Source organism: Neocloeon triangulifer, unplaced genomic scaffold, assembly GCF_031216515.1.
Source record: "Neocloeon triangulifer isolate White Clay Creek 2 clone unplaced genomic scaffold, ASM3121651v1 ptg000014l, whole genome shotgun sequence".
NCBI lineage: Eukaryota > Metazoa > Arthropoda > Insecta > Ephemeroptera > Baetidae > Neocloeon > Neocloeon triangulifer.
The window spans coordinates 28,107,531-28,127,634 of NW_026775556.1; the positions used below are offsets into that span (position 1 = coordinate 28,107,531).

The 20,104-nt window shown below is 37.6% G+C and overlaps 1 protein-coding gene across 3 annotated transcripts in view; it reads right to left on the reverse strand.

Moving 5' to 3' along the window:
• LOC132202045 (EEIG family member 2) overlaps positions 1-19,712 on the reverse strand; it is a 39,426-nt gene extending 19,714 nt beyond the window's left edge. For all 3 annotated transcript variants that reach the window (XM_059628693.1, XM_059628695.1, XM_059628694.1), the window contains exons 1-2: positions 19,575-19,712; positions 18,720-19,094 (exon numbers count right to left, since the gene is read on the reverse strand). In XM_059628693.1, the coding sequence (XP_059484676.1) occupies positions 18,720-18,880 (161 nt within the window). In that variant the 5' untranslated portion in view covers positions 18,881-19,094; positions 19,575-19,712. The remainder of the gene's footprint in view (positions 1-18,719; positions 19,095-19,574) is intronic.
• Positions 19,713-20,104: the final 392 nt, after the last annotated feature.

Here is a 20,104-nt window from a genome sequence, read left to right on the forward strand (position 1 = left end):
AGTTATTTTACAAGCAGTAGAGAGTTGAAATTATATATAAAATGATCAAATAAATTCCTTTTTAAGAGTTTTAACATTTTATTATTATTATTATTGTTGCTTTTTGTCCAATTGGTAAAAATAAAATTGTTTACATTGAATTGTTAACTAGTAGGAATCTTGCTAAAACTTTTAATTTTTTATTTTCTCAATTCATTTGGATGAGTGTTGGGGCAAAAGTTGCCCTTAGTCGAACCCAATAAACATACTTTTGAAACTAAAACTTCCGAGATCAAAAAGACCCCATTTGCCGCAGTGAGCCTTCTCAGCGTAAAATATTAAATATTTCCTAAAATATTATTTGTTGTGCAAAAATTCAGCTTTTTTATATATAATAATGAGATAAGTCAAGACTTTCTTTATTCACAAATCTGCAATTTATTATCCTCTTCTTATCGAACGACGCAACAGAGTGAAGCTCCAATAAGGGAGGCCGTTTCACTAACAAGGGGAAGACAAACGAACGCATTCGCGCGGATATTTGTTCGCCGGTCACGCTTTTCCGCCCCAACAAGTGCCGCACAAAAGAAGCAATAAGCTAAACAAGTCTGCTGGTCATCCGATCTAATAACGCGGGCTTTCGGAAGCCCCACGCACTGCAGCGAACAAATAATGAGTCCGTTCCGCGGATTCGCGTGCAATCATCGCCTTTCTTCGTTTTTCCACGCCCGACGCATACAAGCAACCTCGCTGGGAAATTTAATAACAAAGAGAGTTGGCTGCAACTTTTGTTCTCGCCGAGTTTGCGAGAGCGTGCGGTTTTTGCTCTGCAGTTATACAATGGAAACCGCCACTCCGCAGGCACCGACACTTCCGAACATACTTTAATTAAAAATCTCTGCGGATTTATTTTATTTCATTCGCTTCTTTCCGGACTCTAAATTTATTCGAATTTTCGAGTAATTTCAAATCGTGAGACGATAATATTATTTTTAGTCCATTGAAAAGATAAAATTTTTGAATTAAATAAAATATTTTCTCCCAAAGGGCTCTTTTTAATTTAAAAATCCTTCCATACAATAAACAATTCAAATTTTCTCTCTGCATTTTTGCATCACCTTTGATAAAATATACTGATGAATATTGAGCAATTTTATTTCCCTTTAAATAATATCATCACAAGTGGAAGATCCGCGGGATAATCTCCGCGGCATTCCTCCCGCAATTTATTCAACTTGGAAAGCGTTGCGGATCGCAATAAAACTCATTCCCGACTGCCTCTGTTTTCATGCTTTGAGCACCCTTTAGAAACAAAGCTTGGCAAGGATCTCCAACTTTGAAGCATTCCGACTGTAGGGGTGCAAGGAAATTATCTGCAAATAGCTGCAGGACGGAACTCTCTGTGCCGCAGCACCTTGAGTATAATTTTCTTTTAGTGCTTTCGGATGAAATTTATCACTGGAGGACACAGAGCGAGTTCAATTTTATGCTCGCCGGGTGCACCGACCGCGTTTATCGCCCGTGGCAATTTGTTCAGCGGCACCGCCAGCCGGCAAGGGTTGTTTTCCAATTTGTAGATGTGCCGCCCGGAAGAAATTTTGGTTTAACTTCCCAGCTCCCGCACTGACTGATGATTGCAATTTTCGCAGTCCTAATTAGAATCTCAATTCAAGAACCGACCATAAGGGAGAGTTGATTAGTCTGGACTTGTATTTCTTCCGAAATTTGAATTTTCTCTATATGACTAAATTCATTTCCTAACGAAAAAGCAAATTTGAAAAGCTCTTTGAGGGAGAGTTAAGAATAGACGGAGAAATTCTCTTTGAGCAGAGAAAATTGCTTTTGATAGAGCGAGCGATCAAGTTTATGAATTTTCCTCTTTTGCTTTTTCAATGATTTTTCTTACCAGAAAAACACGATTTTTTCCTTTTTCCTCAACAAATTTTCTTTGAAGGAATAAATCAATTTTTAAAAGCAGGCCAAGGAAATTTTTTATCAACAATTTTGTTTCATGTTTGAGGTTTGAGATCAATTTTGGGAGAGACGATAAGGAAAGTTATTCCATGCAATAATCTGCTGTTGTGCCAGATTAGCACAGAGGCTGCGCTGCGGCAATTTGTCCCACGCTCGCAATTATTGTTGTTGCGCGGTTGCATAATCCCCTGCTTTATCGGTCGGGCGGTGCGAGTTTTATTTGCGGTGGGATTTGCAGCCGCGAGGAGTTGATAAGACGGACAATTCGCGAGGTGGCGATAACATAGGACCAGAGCCAAAAGAAACCGCGCAATAAAAAGCTTATCAAGTGGCCGCAGGGAAAAAAACAAAAAGGTTGCACTTTGTCGGAGCAAAATAAATGCAAGTGGGAAGCGACAGTTTTGGGTCAATCGGATGAAACTCGTTCTGTGCAGGATGAAAAAGAGGGAAATTGCTTGGCAAGCGCTTCGGATGACGTTTTATAACCTCATAGGAAATTACAAAAAGAAAAATTAAAATAAATAGAGTTTTTAGTTATTTATCATCCAGATCAAGTGGCAAACTAAAAATTTATCAACTCAGCTCGGAAAAAATAAATTCGACGAAACCCATGCAATGCATGCACATTTAATCAGAACTAATTGAAGTGCGTCCGTTTTTCCCTTTCCCACTCCCTCGAGACGTCAATCTGCCGCTCCAGTGCAATAGAGTTGATGATTTTGTATCGAGCCGCCCACGAGTGACGTATACGAGTGCGCGAAATTTAGCCTTTTGCTGCAGCAATAAAGCTGATTATTGTGCTATTTATCGCTCGCAGAGATAACACGCAGGTTTATTGGTAAGGCGCGGTGCCACTCACACAAATTTCCCGCTGAGCACTGCCGTGTAATCCAGCTATTTTTGTAACGCTCACCGGTGGGTTTTTTTCAACGAGCTAATTGCCTCTGATAAAAGCCCGGCAAGAGCTGCATCAGTTTGTGCGCATTTTCTATATGTTTCCACCAGGCTTGGTTTTGTAATTATCTCTGGTGATTACTTTTATAATTGCAAAAATGCAAACTATGTTCGAACTTTTTTAATTATAAAAATAATGATGAAATTTCAAAACTGTGGACAAATTTCATCGGATTTGAACCGTTCAATAATTCTGTAAATTGTTTAAATTTTGATACGGCAATTTTTCAAGAATTCAACTGTTGCAACAATTATTAGAAAAAAAGAAGACATTGATTGAAAAAACGGATAATTTTCATAGGTCATAGTTATTCTTACCTTAAAATTCCAACCTAAGGCTGCTTTTTTTTCAAATAAAAATTGCATGATTGATGCATCAATTTTGCAAGCCAGCAAATTCACAATTTTCCTCCTCCACGGTGTCAATCGTGATTTGCGATCGTCCTTACTCTTGCGCAACGTTTTTCCCAAGGTGTGAACCAAATCAGTTTTGTTTTGACAGCGCCGGCTGGTAATTTACAACCACTATCATAATTATTATTAGCGATCGCTCGTTATGTAATGGCTCGGGACCTGCGTTCGTCAACATGCTTATTAGGACACTTCGGCGAGGCGACACCACTGCTGGCGGTGCAGATGTTTGCGTGGGTCTGATCAATATGGAAATTTGATCGCTGCACGCTCAGCAGAGATTTGCCGAGCTCGCTCGCAACCCGAGTGTCGCAAGAAGATTATTATAATTTAATACGAGCAGCGGATTCAACCAAATTGAATAAACATGAAAACGAGGTTTTATTGGAAGAGCAACAGAGCCGGCTTGTTTGCGGATATTGTACACCGTGATGAAAATTGATTTTGAAACGAGCCGTTTTGTAATAACATGAAATTGGAGTTGTCAAACGAATTGACAATTCAAATCAAATTTAAATTGAAACATTCAAATTTGTTATTCCTCCTGATACAGAAATTCTTATTTAAATGATATTTTGATAAAATTGTCGCCATCAATAATAAATTATTTTTAAATATAAGAGCTAAATTAACTGGAATTTTAATATACTAATGAAAAAATTTCAGAATAAAGATTGTGATAAAATTAAGCAAAGGAAAGAATTTTTATTTCCATTGAACCTGTACGATCTTGTTTTAAAATGGGGTTTAATGAATAAATTAATTTAAAAATATAATAATTTAATTGACTACGAATTTTACTTTATTTATGAAACATTTTGAAAATTAAATTAAACAAAATGAAGAATTCTTATAAACTTTTTCCATTAAACCTGTACGACTTTCTTTTAAAATGGAACATATTTATATTTTCACAGTGAATTCTCAGCCTTCCCAGTAATTTTTATCACACAATTTGTCGGTTGGGGTGGATTTTTGTGTCCTATTTTTGTGTCACAAGCATTAAGGAGGAAGTTCACCCCATGTCTCTGGAGAGAATTAAAGTTGGTATCCAGCTAGCGTTTTGTAAGTATGTAGTGCGTCCCGGCGACCTCATCGAGCGACCAACATAGCAACAGCTAGAAAATTTAATTATCTGCTCGACATGTCCTCTCCACAGCATTACAGTGGCGGCGAGTGACGCAACACATTATTGCAGCATCTCTCTTTGCCGGCTGTTTATTTTCCAGCGAACGATAATATTTAGCGGCCGCATGTGTTGTTTGGTATTGGCCAGTTGATGAAACTGAACCTTTTCCAAGCGAAATTTGCACCGCGGCTGACGCGACCATGGCGGGTCGATGAGCGCGGGCGAGCTCTGCGCTTCCGGCCTGCACCGCGTTCTGCGATATGAATGTTTAATTTTTGCTCTAAACTCAGTCTTTCGCAGCGTCGACGACTTTAGAAGTATAGATGAGCCTTCTAGATGAATCTGCAAAGTAATTTCAACGGATTTTCCTATGTATCAGAAAAGATGTATTAACGTTGAGCCAAAAAATCTAAGCGGGAAATTTTTTTTCAGTAATTTGATATTTTTGTGGATTATTATCAAACACTTAATTACAAAAACGTTGATTTTTCTGATCCATTAAAAAAACATTGGGAACAATTTACTCCATCTCAATTTATGCAAATTAGTTTTTTAATTTATTTGAAAGTAAATGATCTAACAATAATAGACCCAAAACCCAAAATTACAATTTTTAAAGAAAAATAACATAATTATAATCAAAATTTTTTTATTTAAAAAGGTTAATTATAAAAATTGCTTTATTATTTTTATTTTAAAAGCTGCAGTTCCCAAAGATTTTAAAAAATTTAAATAATTAACAGAAAAAACATCTGCAGGTTCACTGTGCAAAGATGTTTAATTATTTATTTATTTTAAAACAATTGAAAATCACCTGAAAATTTCAAAAATGCGCTTGGAATTTTATTGGTTTCCTCACCGATATGCTGCGTGTTTTGATTCCGCAATAATCAATTCCAGTGTTATTTGGTCATTCCGTGGGAAACAATGGCCCTCGTTTGTTTTGCCAACGCAGATATGGGTGCAGGACGCGTTATGGCTGCTGCACACATTGTTAATAAGTTTCAGCTGACTCGCCACTCATGCGTAATTATTATTCTCAAATGGTCGTGCGACCATTATGCCGATGAGGGTTGTAATGGCACCGCGAGTGTCACGAATTGCCGTGAGAACGGGATGTAAAATTAATTCGGTGCGCGCGGCGTGAGATGCTTGAAATTTTAATAACAATGCGTGAAATTTTATTCGCGCACGTAAAATTTATACAACTTTGAGTAAAAGTTACGACTTTGAACCCAAATTTAATTTAGTCTGAAAGCAAAACTCTTCCGCATTAAATTTTATTTCGCGACGAAAAAATATAAAGCAACACGTTTAACGATCAGGTGAGCGAAATGGAATATAATTGTGAAAGAGGAGGCAACACACAGGAAATAAAAGTGAAACAGCAGCTGCTGTGCCGGCGGGTTATTTCGGTTTCAAACATCCCTTCACTTGCCTGCTGAGTGCGACCATGGGTGACTGAAAATAGGATTGGTGAAAAAGGCTCCGAGGTAATGAATGACTTCCGAAAAAAACAAAAACACATTGCCTCGCTAATTACTCTCCGAGGTGTGCAAATTGCTCAATTACAACACAAAGGTGCACCTGCTTAAAATACACTTGTTGCCATCGATCGATTTTTTAGGATCCATCCAACCGATTTTGATGAAATTTTAGTTTCGCTTTTTTTATTCTGATATAAGAAAACATTATTACGACCAAAATTGTCATAAAAATTAATTTGTTTCAAATATTTTTTGAATTTAACTGTCAAATTTTGTGTTGAATATTGTTTTGTATAAATTTTGACGAAAATTTATGATTAAAAAAAATTAAAGATTGACCAACTTCACAGCAAATGAAACATGTAGAGCAGGATATTGTTTTTTTTCCTAAACAACTCACAAAACCCACTGAGGAAGAGCCGATTTTGAATTCAAACCACCATTTTATTTATCTATTAACTATTGTTTGCACAGTTCACATAAAAGGTTTGTTTAAAATTTAGACACAAATTTAATAATTCTATGAAAATTAACGCTGCATTTAATGATGCAATCGTATGGAGTAATTAATTAAATTCTATTATTGGGAAACATATTTGAAAACCTAAGGAGACATTTTCATCGATGGCTTGGTTAAATTAATTAACAATTATAATGTCTTGTTTCTAACGAAAGTCAATTAAGTGGAGCAGAACTCCATAATTAATAATGGTGAGATTGAAGAATGCATTTCGCATTCTAACACGAAGCCATCGCACATCTCAATCAGTGACGGAGGCGCATAACAATCGACTCGCCGGCCATAAAATCTGGAGAAGTGGGCCACCCTTTAATTAAACGAGCAGTCGGTCGGCATTCCTTGATGAATCTGTTGTCGCGATGGACGCGATATTCAAATGCCACGGCCGCACGTGACGTCATTGTATCTGATGCGTGGGCCTCGGAATCCGCGCAATGTGCTCGTTATTTTCAATGAACGCTGCTGATTTTTTATGCCGCTTTATGGGCCAGGAAGGAACCCGCGATTATTATGATTATTTTATTGGGGCGCTGCCGTCGTAAATTCATCGCCTAGGGCTACGTTCGAATGTCGCCCGAGCAAACTTTCGTGATGTTTTGTACGTGAATAGGGTCTCTATGAATGTTTTAATGAGCGGGAAAGTCGGGAACATCACGAGGAGCTTTATTGATTGAAGAGCAAAACGACGGCTTTTGCCAACGCTGGAGCCGTTTGCAAACTGTGAATGTTTGCCTTCGAGGTCGAGAGAGATTTGAACTACTTGTTAAACTGACTGATAAAAAAATTCCAACATTTATTGAACTTTATTGCAGAGACAATCGGACGAAATAAATAACAAAAGTAATTTTAACATTATTTAGCTCATTTTTGTTGAATTCATTTATGTTAAAAAGCGTTTTGAAACTCCATTTCAAATCTATTCCAATTCAATTTGCAAAGAAATCATGTTTGAAAGGGATGAAGTTTTCTTTATCAAACTTAAAAAGCTCTCGCTTGTTCACCGATTTTATCAATATTTAACCAGCTACGCAAACACGTCTGTGTTACCGCAGCACAGAGGGGAGATAACAAAAAATTCAAGATCAATACAAAAACTGCCAATCTTTTATCCTTACGGTTCTATCATAAAATTCACAGAACTGATAAAAAAAAATTCAATCAGCACCTTTGTTAAAACATTTTTTTTCCTGTGACATAAAAAATGTTGCATTTGAAAAAGTGGAACAACTTCATTGTGCACACCGTGTGCATTTTTTATTCTCAAGCGCTCTTGTTTCGCGTGCAGCATCTCGACGAGTCACGTGTCTGTTTGACGAGCGCAGTAATGAATGATAATGAAGGTAAATATTGAATAACTGATTTGGCGCGCTGGGGCTGCGCTGACGTGCTCATGCATCTCCGTACATCTGGGGCAGCAGCGGATGCGCCGGCCAAGAGCTCAGAGTTAGGTAGGTGTTGGCTGAGGTCGCTGCATTGGGCCAAGGTCCTCGGGTGGACAGTTTTTTTGTAATAATAAATATTCACGGTGACATGAAATAGAGAGAATTGGAGCGCGTTTATCTGATTTATTGCAGAAGCTCCAACGGAATTTTGATAAAAATAAGAAAAATAAATTGAAGGATGACTTTTCGGAGTGAAAAGAAAGTCGGCTCCGGTAACTCGGTATGTTTCGGATCCGATGTCTGACATTTCTAGGTTTCGTTTTTCATTCCCATCGCATCTCCTGAGCAAATAAAATATCACATGCCAAACACTGAAATAAGATGAAGACAAATGCAATTGCGATCGTCGGAAAAGGAGACTCTTTTTAGCATCGAGGCTATTGAGTTTTGCTGACGGAAACCGTAATGGCGTGTTGGACTGTCAGCAAAAAAGCGCTTCAATATACTCGCAGAGGGCAAATTTGCAGACAGGCAGCTCTTTATGAGCGTCGATTTTCATTTCTGGTCACGTTTACGCCGTTCCACGCAAATTTGGGAGAGAAAAATTCAACTCGTAGGCTCTTCTTTTGGCGTCTGTATTGGAATAACAGTTTATTTGTAAGCGTTTCTCCAGTTATTTAATCATTCGAACTTTGAACTTGAGGTCAATTAGCCTCAACTATGGAATATTCATTTATTTTTTTAATTATTTAACTAAAACACTAATTAAAAATCTGTCTTTTGGCACAATTAACAGTTTCTGCAAACATAAATAAACCTCGATCCCAATCGCAAATTAAACGAGTTTTGCTAAAATGGAGACAAATTATACCACTAAGCGGCTGTTTGCTATGAGCTGAGTGGCAGCGATTTACAATTTGTGTGTCGTCCTTGATGGGCTGATGCGTGCCAAAAAGCACTAAATTAACATAGCCTTTGACTTGGTGACAACCCCGAATTAGCAGAGGATGCGGAGTGCGCGGCTGTCCATGCTTCGACTCGGGCGTAAATCAACTGGAACGACCTTCGTTACGTCACATACACCTGCGTAATCCATTTCAATGTGCGGGTCCGATGGATCAACTCGAGCCGATAACACACCGCGTACATCAGCAATTGACGAGCGGAATCCGAAATGAGGTTGCTTCAGTCGCAATTTCTCTCGGGCTGACATTGTTCGGCGTGCGGCTCCCAAAAATTAACAGAAGGCATACTTTTCGCCGAGTCATTTGAATGGAGAAGAATATGAGCCGAAAGAAAAAGTTTTTCGCTGCTTCGAGTTGAATAATTAAAATGGAAATTATTGTTAAAAAGAGAGTTTTGATTTATGAGAGAAAAACTAATTAAAACCATCTGTCCAGCCAATTAATTTAAATTAACCGACTCAAAAACCTGTTCTTATAAAGTTGAAAAGACTTTTTAGATAAGCAGCTGGTAAATAGAAACATTTTTTTTCTTGATTGATTGAAAAATTAAAAAAGTTTTAATATTCAAATAAATTTTCAAATTTTGTTGACCTCCTTTAATTTGACGTTTTATATCAAGGGAATTGCAATAATTCTTTTTGAAAGCTCCGTTCCTTTCTGTGAAAAACGTAATTTATGCCAGCGCATTCGAGCCGTATCTCTCCGGAGACTTGCACAGCAATTGTAGTGACCTTCTGACTACTCGTTCGTTCGAATTCAAATGTCACGACCGGCACGGAGAATCGCTTGCGGCGAGTCAGGCTTCATTTCTCGCATTAATTAGAAAAGAAAACAGCGAAATTTAGCAAATAAATTCGCCAACACATTTGACGAGCGAAACTATATGAACATTGCAAACATGGCGGTTGCGCTCCGGAATTAATTTTGAACTGCGACGAGAGATTAAGCACGCAATTCGCGCGTTTGTTTATCGCTGCGGGATTCTATAAACGTTGCGCCGGGCGCGTTTCTAATCGAACCTGCCCTGCCACCCCAGCCAGAGTTTTCGCAGAACAAATAAATCGCGCGGAGCTTGCGAGCTGCGCTCTGCAATTAAGTGAGCTAATGAAGTGCTTGTTGCGGATATTGATCTTGCCTCGTAACCGTCTCTTCAATCGATTTGAACTGACGAGAGAGATGCTCTTTCACTCCACGCGAAACTCTATCTATCTATTCATTCCATAGAAACTTTCAGTAGGGCATTCAAACTTCAAGGCAGACCGCGCGACTTCAATTAGTTCCCTCGTGTTAACGATCACGATATTTCATTTGAAAAAATTGTATTAATTAATATAATGTATTTATGAATAATATAATTTTAAATTGAAATATTTAATACTTTTATATTAATATTAAAATATTTAATATTTCAGTTTAATTTTTTTATTTAATTCCTTCAAAATGCATCTGTCAATGAAAAATTTTGTCCTGTTGGACTTAACAAACGCTTGAAATGTCAAATTATCAGAGCTTCACCGAAGAACACCGACTAATATGTAGCTGGTAACTTTGACAAGCTCTTGACTTAATTTATTTGGAGCAAATGCGTGTGTTTGTGGAGCACACGCCACTCTCAGGAGCTCATATATAATCTCTCAACACGTGAGTGAGAATTACTTTGCATGTGACGATGTCCGCCGTGTTTGAGCAGTCTTGTCGTTGGGTGACAGATTCGAGCTTTCGTGAGCGCTGCTCTCTGATGTCGAGCGCGCGGCCTTGACTCTACCTTGGATACATTTTTCGTTGGCTAACCATTTCGTAATTAATTTCGGGACACGCCCAACGAGCGGTGAATTCGCCTTTGTGCGCCAACGAGGCGTCAAAAGGCGAAACGTGAGAGCTCCTTTTGAGTGCGGCCCTAAAAATGAACTTCGCGACAGACCGAAATTCGAAACTCCGTCAAGTGCGCGAAAATGTAAACGGTGATGATAAGAGCAAAAATACGCCCCTTTTTGTTTAGAAAAAGTCGCAAAAGCGAGCGCGTCACCGCGGGCACGGTCCAGTTACGTTTTTCGCACTCTATTTGCAAAACAATGTTTGGCGTCGTAAAAAGTACACAAGTTTCTCCCACGCGGCCGGCATTTGATATTCACGCCGGTTGCTTTCCTACGATAATCTGATAAAAATCGTCCACTGAGTGTAACGGTTGTCGACTTTTGCCCCCATTATACGAATTCAATTGTGAACCGAATTCTGCACTCAACTACGCAGCGGTAGGCCAAATACAAGAAAATTGGAGCACACGTGTTTTTTACTTCCATAGAAATGTTGGAAATAGAAGTTTAGCAAAAAAAGCATCAAATTTGTCAAATTTAATTTGATTTATTGGGAGGGGGAGAAATACATTTGATTTATTTAGTTACATAAAAAAAAACACAGGAAAATCCTCCCATGAGTCCCATGACTCAAATTTTTACTGCGTATGTCGTCTTTATAAAGTTAAAATGTGATTAAAAAAGATAAGACCACATAAAACCCTTCAAAATTCAAAGTGAAACACTTCCTTGTTTAGAAGACTAAAAAGGAAGTTACAAATTTCAAACGCACGCCATTGCGGTTTTAGGTTTTACTTATCTCCCCATTAATTCAACAGTCTGGAAATGCGACTGCGAGCCATTCATCAAAACCAAAACTTTTTATGACTCATTCCCGAGCACAATGCGACGTTGCGAATCAATTTTCGATTGTTTTCTTTTCAAATGTCCCGAGTGCGTGCGCCTAACAAGCCTGGGAAAGGGAAAATTCGCAAAATATAAAGGTCGGCAAACTTTCATTCTTCCTTTTCGTCGTGAGCTTAATGTCCCAGCTGCCAAATTGCTGCGTTTTTATTTTGTCAAATTATGCCGTTATGATTTTGTATCAAGATGACCTTGCCGAGCATAGGATTTTCAACCTACGGCAATCTTGCGTGATGGGAAAATAGTTGAGTCGCATCTTTTTTACAAGAAAAAGGCTCCTGTTTTTTTATGGCGATCGTTTCACGCGGCGGCATTGTTTTGAATCCATTCATGCGTGAGAAATGCTCGTGTTTTCGTAAACAAGTCTTGTGGGCGACGGAGAAAGAGAGAGAGAAAAAGAAAGAAAGAGTTTTTGCAACATTTAGAGTCGAGAGACAGAAGTTTGGGTTGCCAATATTGTCGACGTTGCAAGTTGGTCTGTGACCAGATGGAAAAGTTGGAGGGATTCCTATTGGCTCTCAATTTAAAGGAAATATAAGTTCGTATGAAAATAAAATAAAAATTAAGGGCCAATTCCACCTCATTTTGTCTTTGAGTTTTCAAAAAAACATTTTTCAATAAAATAATTTTGAGATTTTGTTTTATTTTGATTAAAATATTTAATAAAACTATTAAAACCTTTTCCTTAGTAAAAATAATTTAATTTGATGTTGCTTTTGTCAACTATTTGCTTTTTGAATCGCTACAATAGCAAATTTGAATTGTATGCCGCAACTTTTAACAAATATATGATGCCACTACTTTTTCAACTTTTATCACACAGTGCTTATTACAAGCAGTAATTCTACTTTCCATTTACAGCCCGTTCTGCATTACACGCTTCTAGACTAAAACCGATTTAAGGCCAACTGCGAGGTAAAACAAACTCGTTAAAACAGATTTTCTGGGTTATGTAAATCGTATCGTTGGACAGTCCCCGGCGCTCAAATTGCACAACTGATAATTGCATCGCACGCTAGCAGAACAGGTTTGCGAATACACAACTGATCCCCTAGCACTGCTTATAACAACACCGGTACGGTGCAGAGAGAAAGTCACTCGTATTTTCGCAGACTGAAAAAAAGCAAACCTTAATCGTGAATATAGCGTGCGCTCCACTTTTTCAACAAAACCACAATTGAACGAACACACGATCCGACTCAAAGGTTCTCTGTTTAATTTTTTTTTCACACCATTTCGCCTTTTTAAATTTTCGCTGGGTCGAAAAATCGAGCAACTTTCAGAGCACTGACAGGCAGACGAGGTGCTGAAAATCGACGTCCCAGCAGATTCGGAATACAAATTGCTTTTTGCCGCTACGAGTGGAACAGGTGAAGGCGAGCGATGGCCAAAACTCTCTGCGCAAAAAACGGCCAGCAGCAGTGTACTGCACCATTACATTAGTAAGTCGCAAAATTTCAGCCAGCTCCACCCTATTACGCACCAGCTGCGCAAACAAGATACACTCTGGAATTTATACTGCAAAGTATACAGAGCAGTTTTTGTCACAAAAGCCAAACTTGCTTTACAAAGAGTGCTTTTTGCTGCTGAGCGTTTTATGTTTATTGACGCAGAGTGCTTTTTCTGTTTCTAATGGAACTAATTACTATAAACTTTTTTTATGCTAAATAAACAAAAAGGAAATTTTGCGACAAAATATATTTTTCTGTGAATTATTCATTTTGCAACAAGTTAAATTTACTTAATAATTTGAGAAATGTTTATTTTTTATTTTACTATTGTATTTATTTTTCCAAATTGCTAACATTTTTTTTTTTTAAATTTAATTGTTGAAAAGAATTTAATTGAAAAGAAAGGAATTGATAGACAAAACTGCACCACCAGTAGCAAGAATTTTGCTAAAACTTCTAACGAATAACAAACGGGAATTTTTACTTCAAAAAAATTTAATTACACGCTGCTCGTCTGTCTCCCATTTCTTCTTTTTCACACTTAGCTGCCCACATTGACCAACAAAAGTATAATTACATCCAATTATTCTTGCCACTGCCTAATGCACAGTTGTGAAATCATAGTTGCCGATCCCCGACGGACGAATAAGGAATGATTTCTAATGCCTCAAATTAATTGCACTGCATAGGCAATTTGCACGTCACGCGAGTCCTCGATCGATCAGCAGATGACAAAAAGGTCCGTCCATCTTCATTAACATTCGCACGGGCCGTTTCCTGCTTCCTCTGTTGGATTTGTTTGCCTGCATCAATTTCACCATTTGAATGGAAAGGGAATAAAAGAGTAATATCCTCATTGCCGTGCATGAACTTTCGAGTGCGCTGGGTGATGGACGCGCTTTCTGGTGCGTTCATTATTCAGAGGACACAAATCGCTGCCAATAACCTCGTATAAGACTTTAAGCATTCACTTTTCAATACATTTCGTTATATTATTTTTCATAAACAGCAACGACGACGACGCACTTCCCAAGGCTCGTTTGCGGTTTCCAATTGTGCGCAACTCTCAAAACAATTTTGAAATTATTTTTCTGATTGCATTGACGGAGGAAATGGATTAAAGGTGCTGACCTATTTTATTGCTCTTTGTTTTGTTTATTTTGTAGAAAAAAAAAACAGAAAATTTAATTCAAATGATTAAATAAAATGATTTTTTCTACCGTTAAAAAATAAATTAAATTGAGAGTTTTTTGAAGTAGAAATTTTCATACTCTAAGTGACTCTAACTTTGTGAGTAAAAAGCTAAATTTTGAATACTTTGTACTATTTCTCTGTGTATTAATTTTGCTCCACATTACTGAAAGTCAAAATGCCTTTGGGAATGGCAATTAAGGCGTCAAAGATTTATGATTCCTGTACTCAAAACGAGCTTACGGAGAGCAGCCCACAGCACATATAATAATAATTATCACCTCCACCGTTTTCGAAAACGCCTTTCTCCTCAAATCTCGGGTGTTCAAACAGAAAGACGGGCAGCGACTCTCGGAATCTACAAATTTATGTGGTGCCCACACAAGACCAGCATTATATGCCTGCTGTCGTTCCAAATTTAAAAGTTGCTTCAGCCGAGCGCAAATGGTGCTTTGGAACTGGCGGTGCGATAATGACACGAGCTCCGTTTTTAGACTCGGTACACAAATGCTGTGTATATTTTTATACCCGGCGCACGAAGAACCAAATCTGCACTGTTCATAGCCAATTCTAATTTTTATACGCCTCGGGTGCACTCGAGTCTATATAAAAAGAAAACGGAATATTTTAGTTGCAGCTTTGTTAATTTCCCGAAGGTGGAGATTATTTATAATTGCCTTGGAGGAGACTATAATTTGCTGCGGTTGTTGTCCAGTTATTGTGCAACGTGCGAGTTAATTACCCGCGAGTATGCATTGTGAAAATTATGGAAGATCATCGCAATCTCATCTTCCCTGCATATTAATTAGCCTGGTTTTATATAACCCGAGCCAAACCGATAAGAGGGAGAAATATAATATATGCAAAGTGCAGATGATGTGCGGTCATGGTCCTTGTCGGTCCTTGCAAAACACCTAAGAAGTTTCTATTAAGGTTTTTTAATTCAATACGAAATTGTTATTATGATTTAAAAAATTCATAATCTCAGAAGTTTTAGCAAAATTCTTGGTGAGGTTTTGTCCAACCTTTTTTTTTGGACAAATAAACAATAAGCAATAATAATAATAAATTATTATAAAAAAGAGCTTCAAAAATGTCTGAAAGTTGAAAATAAATTTTAAAAAATTGACCTAGTTAAGATTTTTAGATTTTCCAAATGATCTAAAAATAAAAAAATACAATATTAGTTTGGAACGAGGGACAAAGTGCTAACAAGTGGATCAAAGAAGGCAGCTTGTGAGCCTTGAAAGTGATTACATTCGCGCGGATAGACAAAGCGCGACCGCCCAGGTCGGCGAGTGCCGGGTCATTTCTTTTTCAATCTCAAAGTCAGTCTGGAGCAAAATGAATTTCTGCCAGCCAGACGCATCCCACATCAAAGAGGAACAAGGCGAGCGTGGGCACGCAGCAGTGATAACTTTGGGGGAGCAACAGAACATTTTCAGAGGCAGACCTTTTGTGTTCGTTACGATGCACACGCGTGAGGCTGCGAAACCGTTAGTCATGGACCCAACGCAGATCTCGCTCGCGCGGCAGCAAAAGTGGACCACGCGAGCAAACGTAAATAAATAAATACATACGAAGCGATTTATTATTCAAATAGGCCGAGTTCTGTGAAAAAGGTCAGACCAACTTCAAACGAAAAGGAAATGCGTGATTCGCGTGTGATTGGAAATTCTTCTTCTGATGTGCTTATTGCTTATCGGAGGATTATATTATTTTTCCTCGTCGGAGGCTAAAATGGACAATGCAAGGACGGTGATATTCTTTCCAAAGCTGCTGTTGACATTGAGAAAAGCAGAGCGGGCTATCACTATCGAGTGAGGGAAACGACGTGTTTGTTGGTTGTTGCGTTTGCCCGAGTAAACAACGTCACTTTTCTGCAAACAGCTGAGAAAAGCGGCAGCTGACTGCAAAACGACGTTTGGAAAAAGGAGATAACGGAAGAGAATCGTTACAAAACAAGTTTTTGGTGATAGTTTCAGGTGCTTTTAAAGTCCTTTTGAATGAATAAGACTTTTTATCAGCTTTTTATGATTTACTTTATCATTAAAATAAACAGATAATCAGTGGAAATTGTTGCAGAAATTGTTTTTTTATTAAAAAAACAAATGGCTCTACCGGTTTCGGTAACCCAATTTCATGAGCAAGAAAAAAAATAGCAAAATTGGAAAAAAACCTCAATTTAATTTAAAAATTTAAATTTGCTGATTGTATTATTCTTGTTCATCCAGCAAAAAATCTGCAACCATGACGTTGCCTTGCAGCTGACGCAAATTAATCAAACTTTTTAATAAGACAAGCAAAGGGCAACAGCATTCGAGATCATTAACTTCTCTCTCGCGCCAACTGTGGCCTTTGCTTATTTACTCGACTGGCCTTTTTTATCCAGCAGCCAACGGTTCATGCACAATGGCAATTTAATATATTTATATACCTTGTCTCTCTCATTAAAGGTCACTCCTCGCGACGCTGGGCGACAAATTAATTATGATTTAAGGTCGGTTCTGCAACGGCACAACCGCTGACCAGCTTCAGAGCTAATTCGCGATTGACCTTAAAAGGACTGGCGACGTGATTAGCGACCCAGTTGGTTATAATTGATCATTTTCGAGCAACATTTTTCAAGCTTGGGCCTTTCAAAATTTCGTTAAGAAAAATTTAATGCAAAATGATTCTTACAAATAGCAAAACACGCTAAATATTTCCAGATTTATTAAGTTCATTAATTTCATAATCGGATTGAAATTTGTTTTTGCTTTTTAATATCTCCATTTTTAAGCGATTTTCTGTATTTCTTTTTTTAAACATCGCTAGAAATTTTACGAAATTTTTGAGCAATTTTATTTCATTTTTTCAACGTTCTGCAAATTTATAACTTTTGTCTTTGACTTTTTCTCACTTTCAGGCACTATAAATGTCAATTATAACAACTGCGTTCAGTTTCACTTTGATTGCTCTGTTCAAGTGCAGGTAATGCTGGTGCGCACTTAATAATTATTTCTGCAGTTTTCACGCACCTGAGGCGAGGAGGATGACACCTGAAAGTGAACTCGCGCGGAGGTCAATAATTGAAAATCAGTGAAAGCTCGGCACAAAATTCCCACAGAAAAGTGAGAACCGCTCGACTCGAATAGATAAATAAATGCATTTTAACGTGCGATCGCACGAGACCGCAGAAAGAGAGAAGCAAAAACAATATAACCACTGCCGCGCTTCAATAAGAGCTGCTTGGTTAGCCAAAGGGAAGCGATTTGAGAAAAGGTCTTGCTTGGGCAATTATTGCTGCGCTGGTGAGATATTTTTTTCCGCAGATCACTTTGTTTTTAAATGTGCAAGAGCCAAGTCAAGGAAGTCGTCAAATGCAACAGATTCATTAAAAGCTTTCGAATGTTATGCCAACAGCACTTCACATTTAATAACTTTTAATTTATTTTATTAGTCAGCGAGCAGCGCGTTTGCTCATGAAATATATGAATTGCCTGATATATTTATTTCTTTAATAAGAATTTCAATTTTATTTACTATTTTAAATTACACACTACATTCTTAATTATTTTCAGATATTTTGGTAAAAACATCAAACTATTTTCATGCAACAAATTAACAACCATCTGGTTTTAATTCCAAGAATTTTTCATTCGGTTTATCCATTAAATCTGCATTAGCTTGGAATTTACGCACGCAAATATTTCAGCGCCGTTCACGTTTTCGTTTTTTTTTTATCCTCAGTCTTCTTCCTTCTTCTCGCGTCGGTGGTTTATAACAATGAGTAAACATACAGAAGCGTCTCAAGGAAACCGACGAAGAGTGAAAAAAGGTGCGCAGAGCAAATTTAATTCTGCATTCCGTCGGTGGAGAAATTTGAAATTGACCGGAGTGCAATTATTTTATGTCTCCGCAACGTGCAAAAATTGAACGCCATGATGGGGCGAAAAGCAGCAGCCGTTTTTCGCGCTTGAAAGTTTTCATCGACAGATGTTGTTGTGCGAGCAAGGTGCACCTTCCATTTCATTAGGCCCACTTCTTGCCTTCGTTCTTTGTGCGCCTCGAATTTACAAACTCATCGAAAAGCAGCGCTTTGCAAAAGGAAAAGTTGAAGTTTGCCAGATTGTAAAATAAAATGGTGTTTATTTCACTTGATTTTAGTTTTTTTTAGCTTGTAATTTTAAATATTTTTCATTTTTTTCCCCATACATTTTCACCATATTTCTGAACATATATCCAAAGTCATTCAAGTTAGACTTTTTCGTCTATTATTTATTAAAATGTGATTATAAATTTCACTCTTCAAACTTTCATTTAATATACATGACTTTTATTTGTGAGTAAACTTGGGCCTTTCCTAATTGATTTTTTTTCAACGGCTCAAAATTGAATAAAAATTAATATTTATAAAAATATTTTTCGACAAGGAAAAAGCGCACGTTCTTCACATCCATGATTTTTTTTTATTTAATTAGTTTTAGGCAACCTTGTAATTCACTGACTAATATAATATTTCGCTCTCTGAATTGCCACATAAATCGCGGAATCAAATAAATATAATTTCCACTCACCGGCTGGAGGTTTCTCTGAAGCTGCCGCCGTCCAGAAGTCGCACCTTGGCGAACAGGACCGCATTGACGAACGGCACCGCTGTCAATTCGTCCAATCGCAGCGACACTTGGAACTTGTACTTCTTTTTCTTCATCATGAATGTCATCATTGCAATGTTCATTGGCAATTCGTCGTGGTTTCGCACTTTCGAATGGTTCGTGTTGGTGTAAAAATTATATCACATTCATATTTATCTCAAAAATTAACAACTCAAACGCGGCTGTTGAGCAAGAGTTTTTTCTCAGAGGAAAATCTTCGAAATTCGCTGCGATTCGTAAATACCGCCTCCTGTATCACTGGTCCCATGATGTGTCGCGCAAAATCATTTTATTAGCCTGAAACAAAATAAAATATAAATTAAAGAATGTTTGCGATTTAAAAAAAATATTATGATAATTATTTCAAATTTCGAATAGACAAATATAGAGTTTGTCTCTTGATATGTACAATAATATTTAAAAAAATTGTTAAATTTCGGTCCAGATCGTGGGAATGGGGACAATAATGTTTTGAAAGCTTCGACAGCAGCTGAACTTCCTGTCAAAATAATCGCGTATTCGTCCACAAATCAGACTCTCGCATCTGTCACCAAACTTTCCTGCCTCGGTGTGAGTCGAGGAAAAATACCAATGAATAACAACTACGATTGTGTCACTAAAAAAACAAATGATGTGAAAATGAAATTATTAAAATCGGGGGCGTCCCAAGGGGCAGTCGGAGATCGCGACTCTCTTTTTTGCGGGCAAGTGGAGCGAAATTTGCAATTTCCCGAGCAATATCGACGAGCTCAACGTTGAAAATTCTGATTTACTCACCAAAGAATTGACTGCGGATGGCTTACTTTAATTTCCAAGTCATTTCGGCCACTCAACCTTTGCACGACCCGACCAAAACTGTGGAAAACGATCGACTGAAGTTGTAGTACTGCTTGCAGCACATTCCTGTTTTTTGACGAGTTCAGACACGATCCGTATGATGTGTATCACTTTTGCCAACTTAACAGTACATTTATATCTTTCTCTTTCTTTTCAAGATTTCATAGAAAAACTAAAAAATAACTTTTAACCAGTTAAAAATTGAAAAAAAAGGGAATTTAATTATTATAGAGGGTTTTCATTTCAATTAGTGGATTTAAAGTTCCAGATTTTTGGGCGAAAGGTTGGCATTGCTCCATAGAAACATGTTCCCGAACAATTTGATTGGTACAGCGTCAAAAGAGTGGGTGAGGCGCCATCTACAATTTGTTCGTGATAATAAGATTTCATTCACAAGCGCGATGACGTTCATTGGATTATCTTGTTTTTGAATGAAATAATGAAATGAAAGTAATTATAGTTCAAAACAG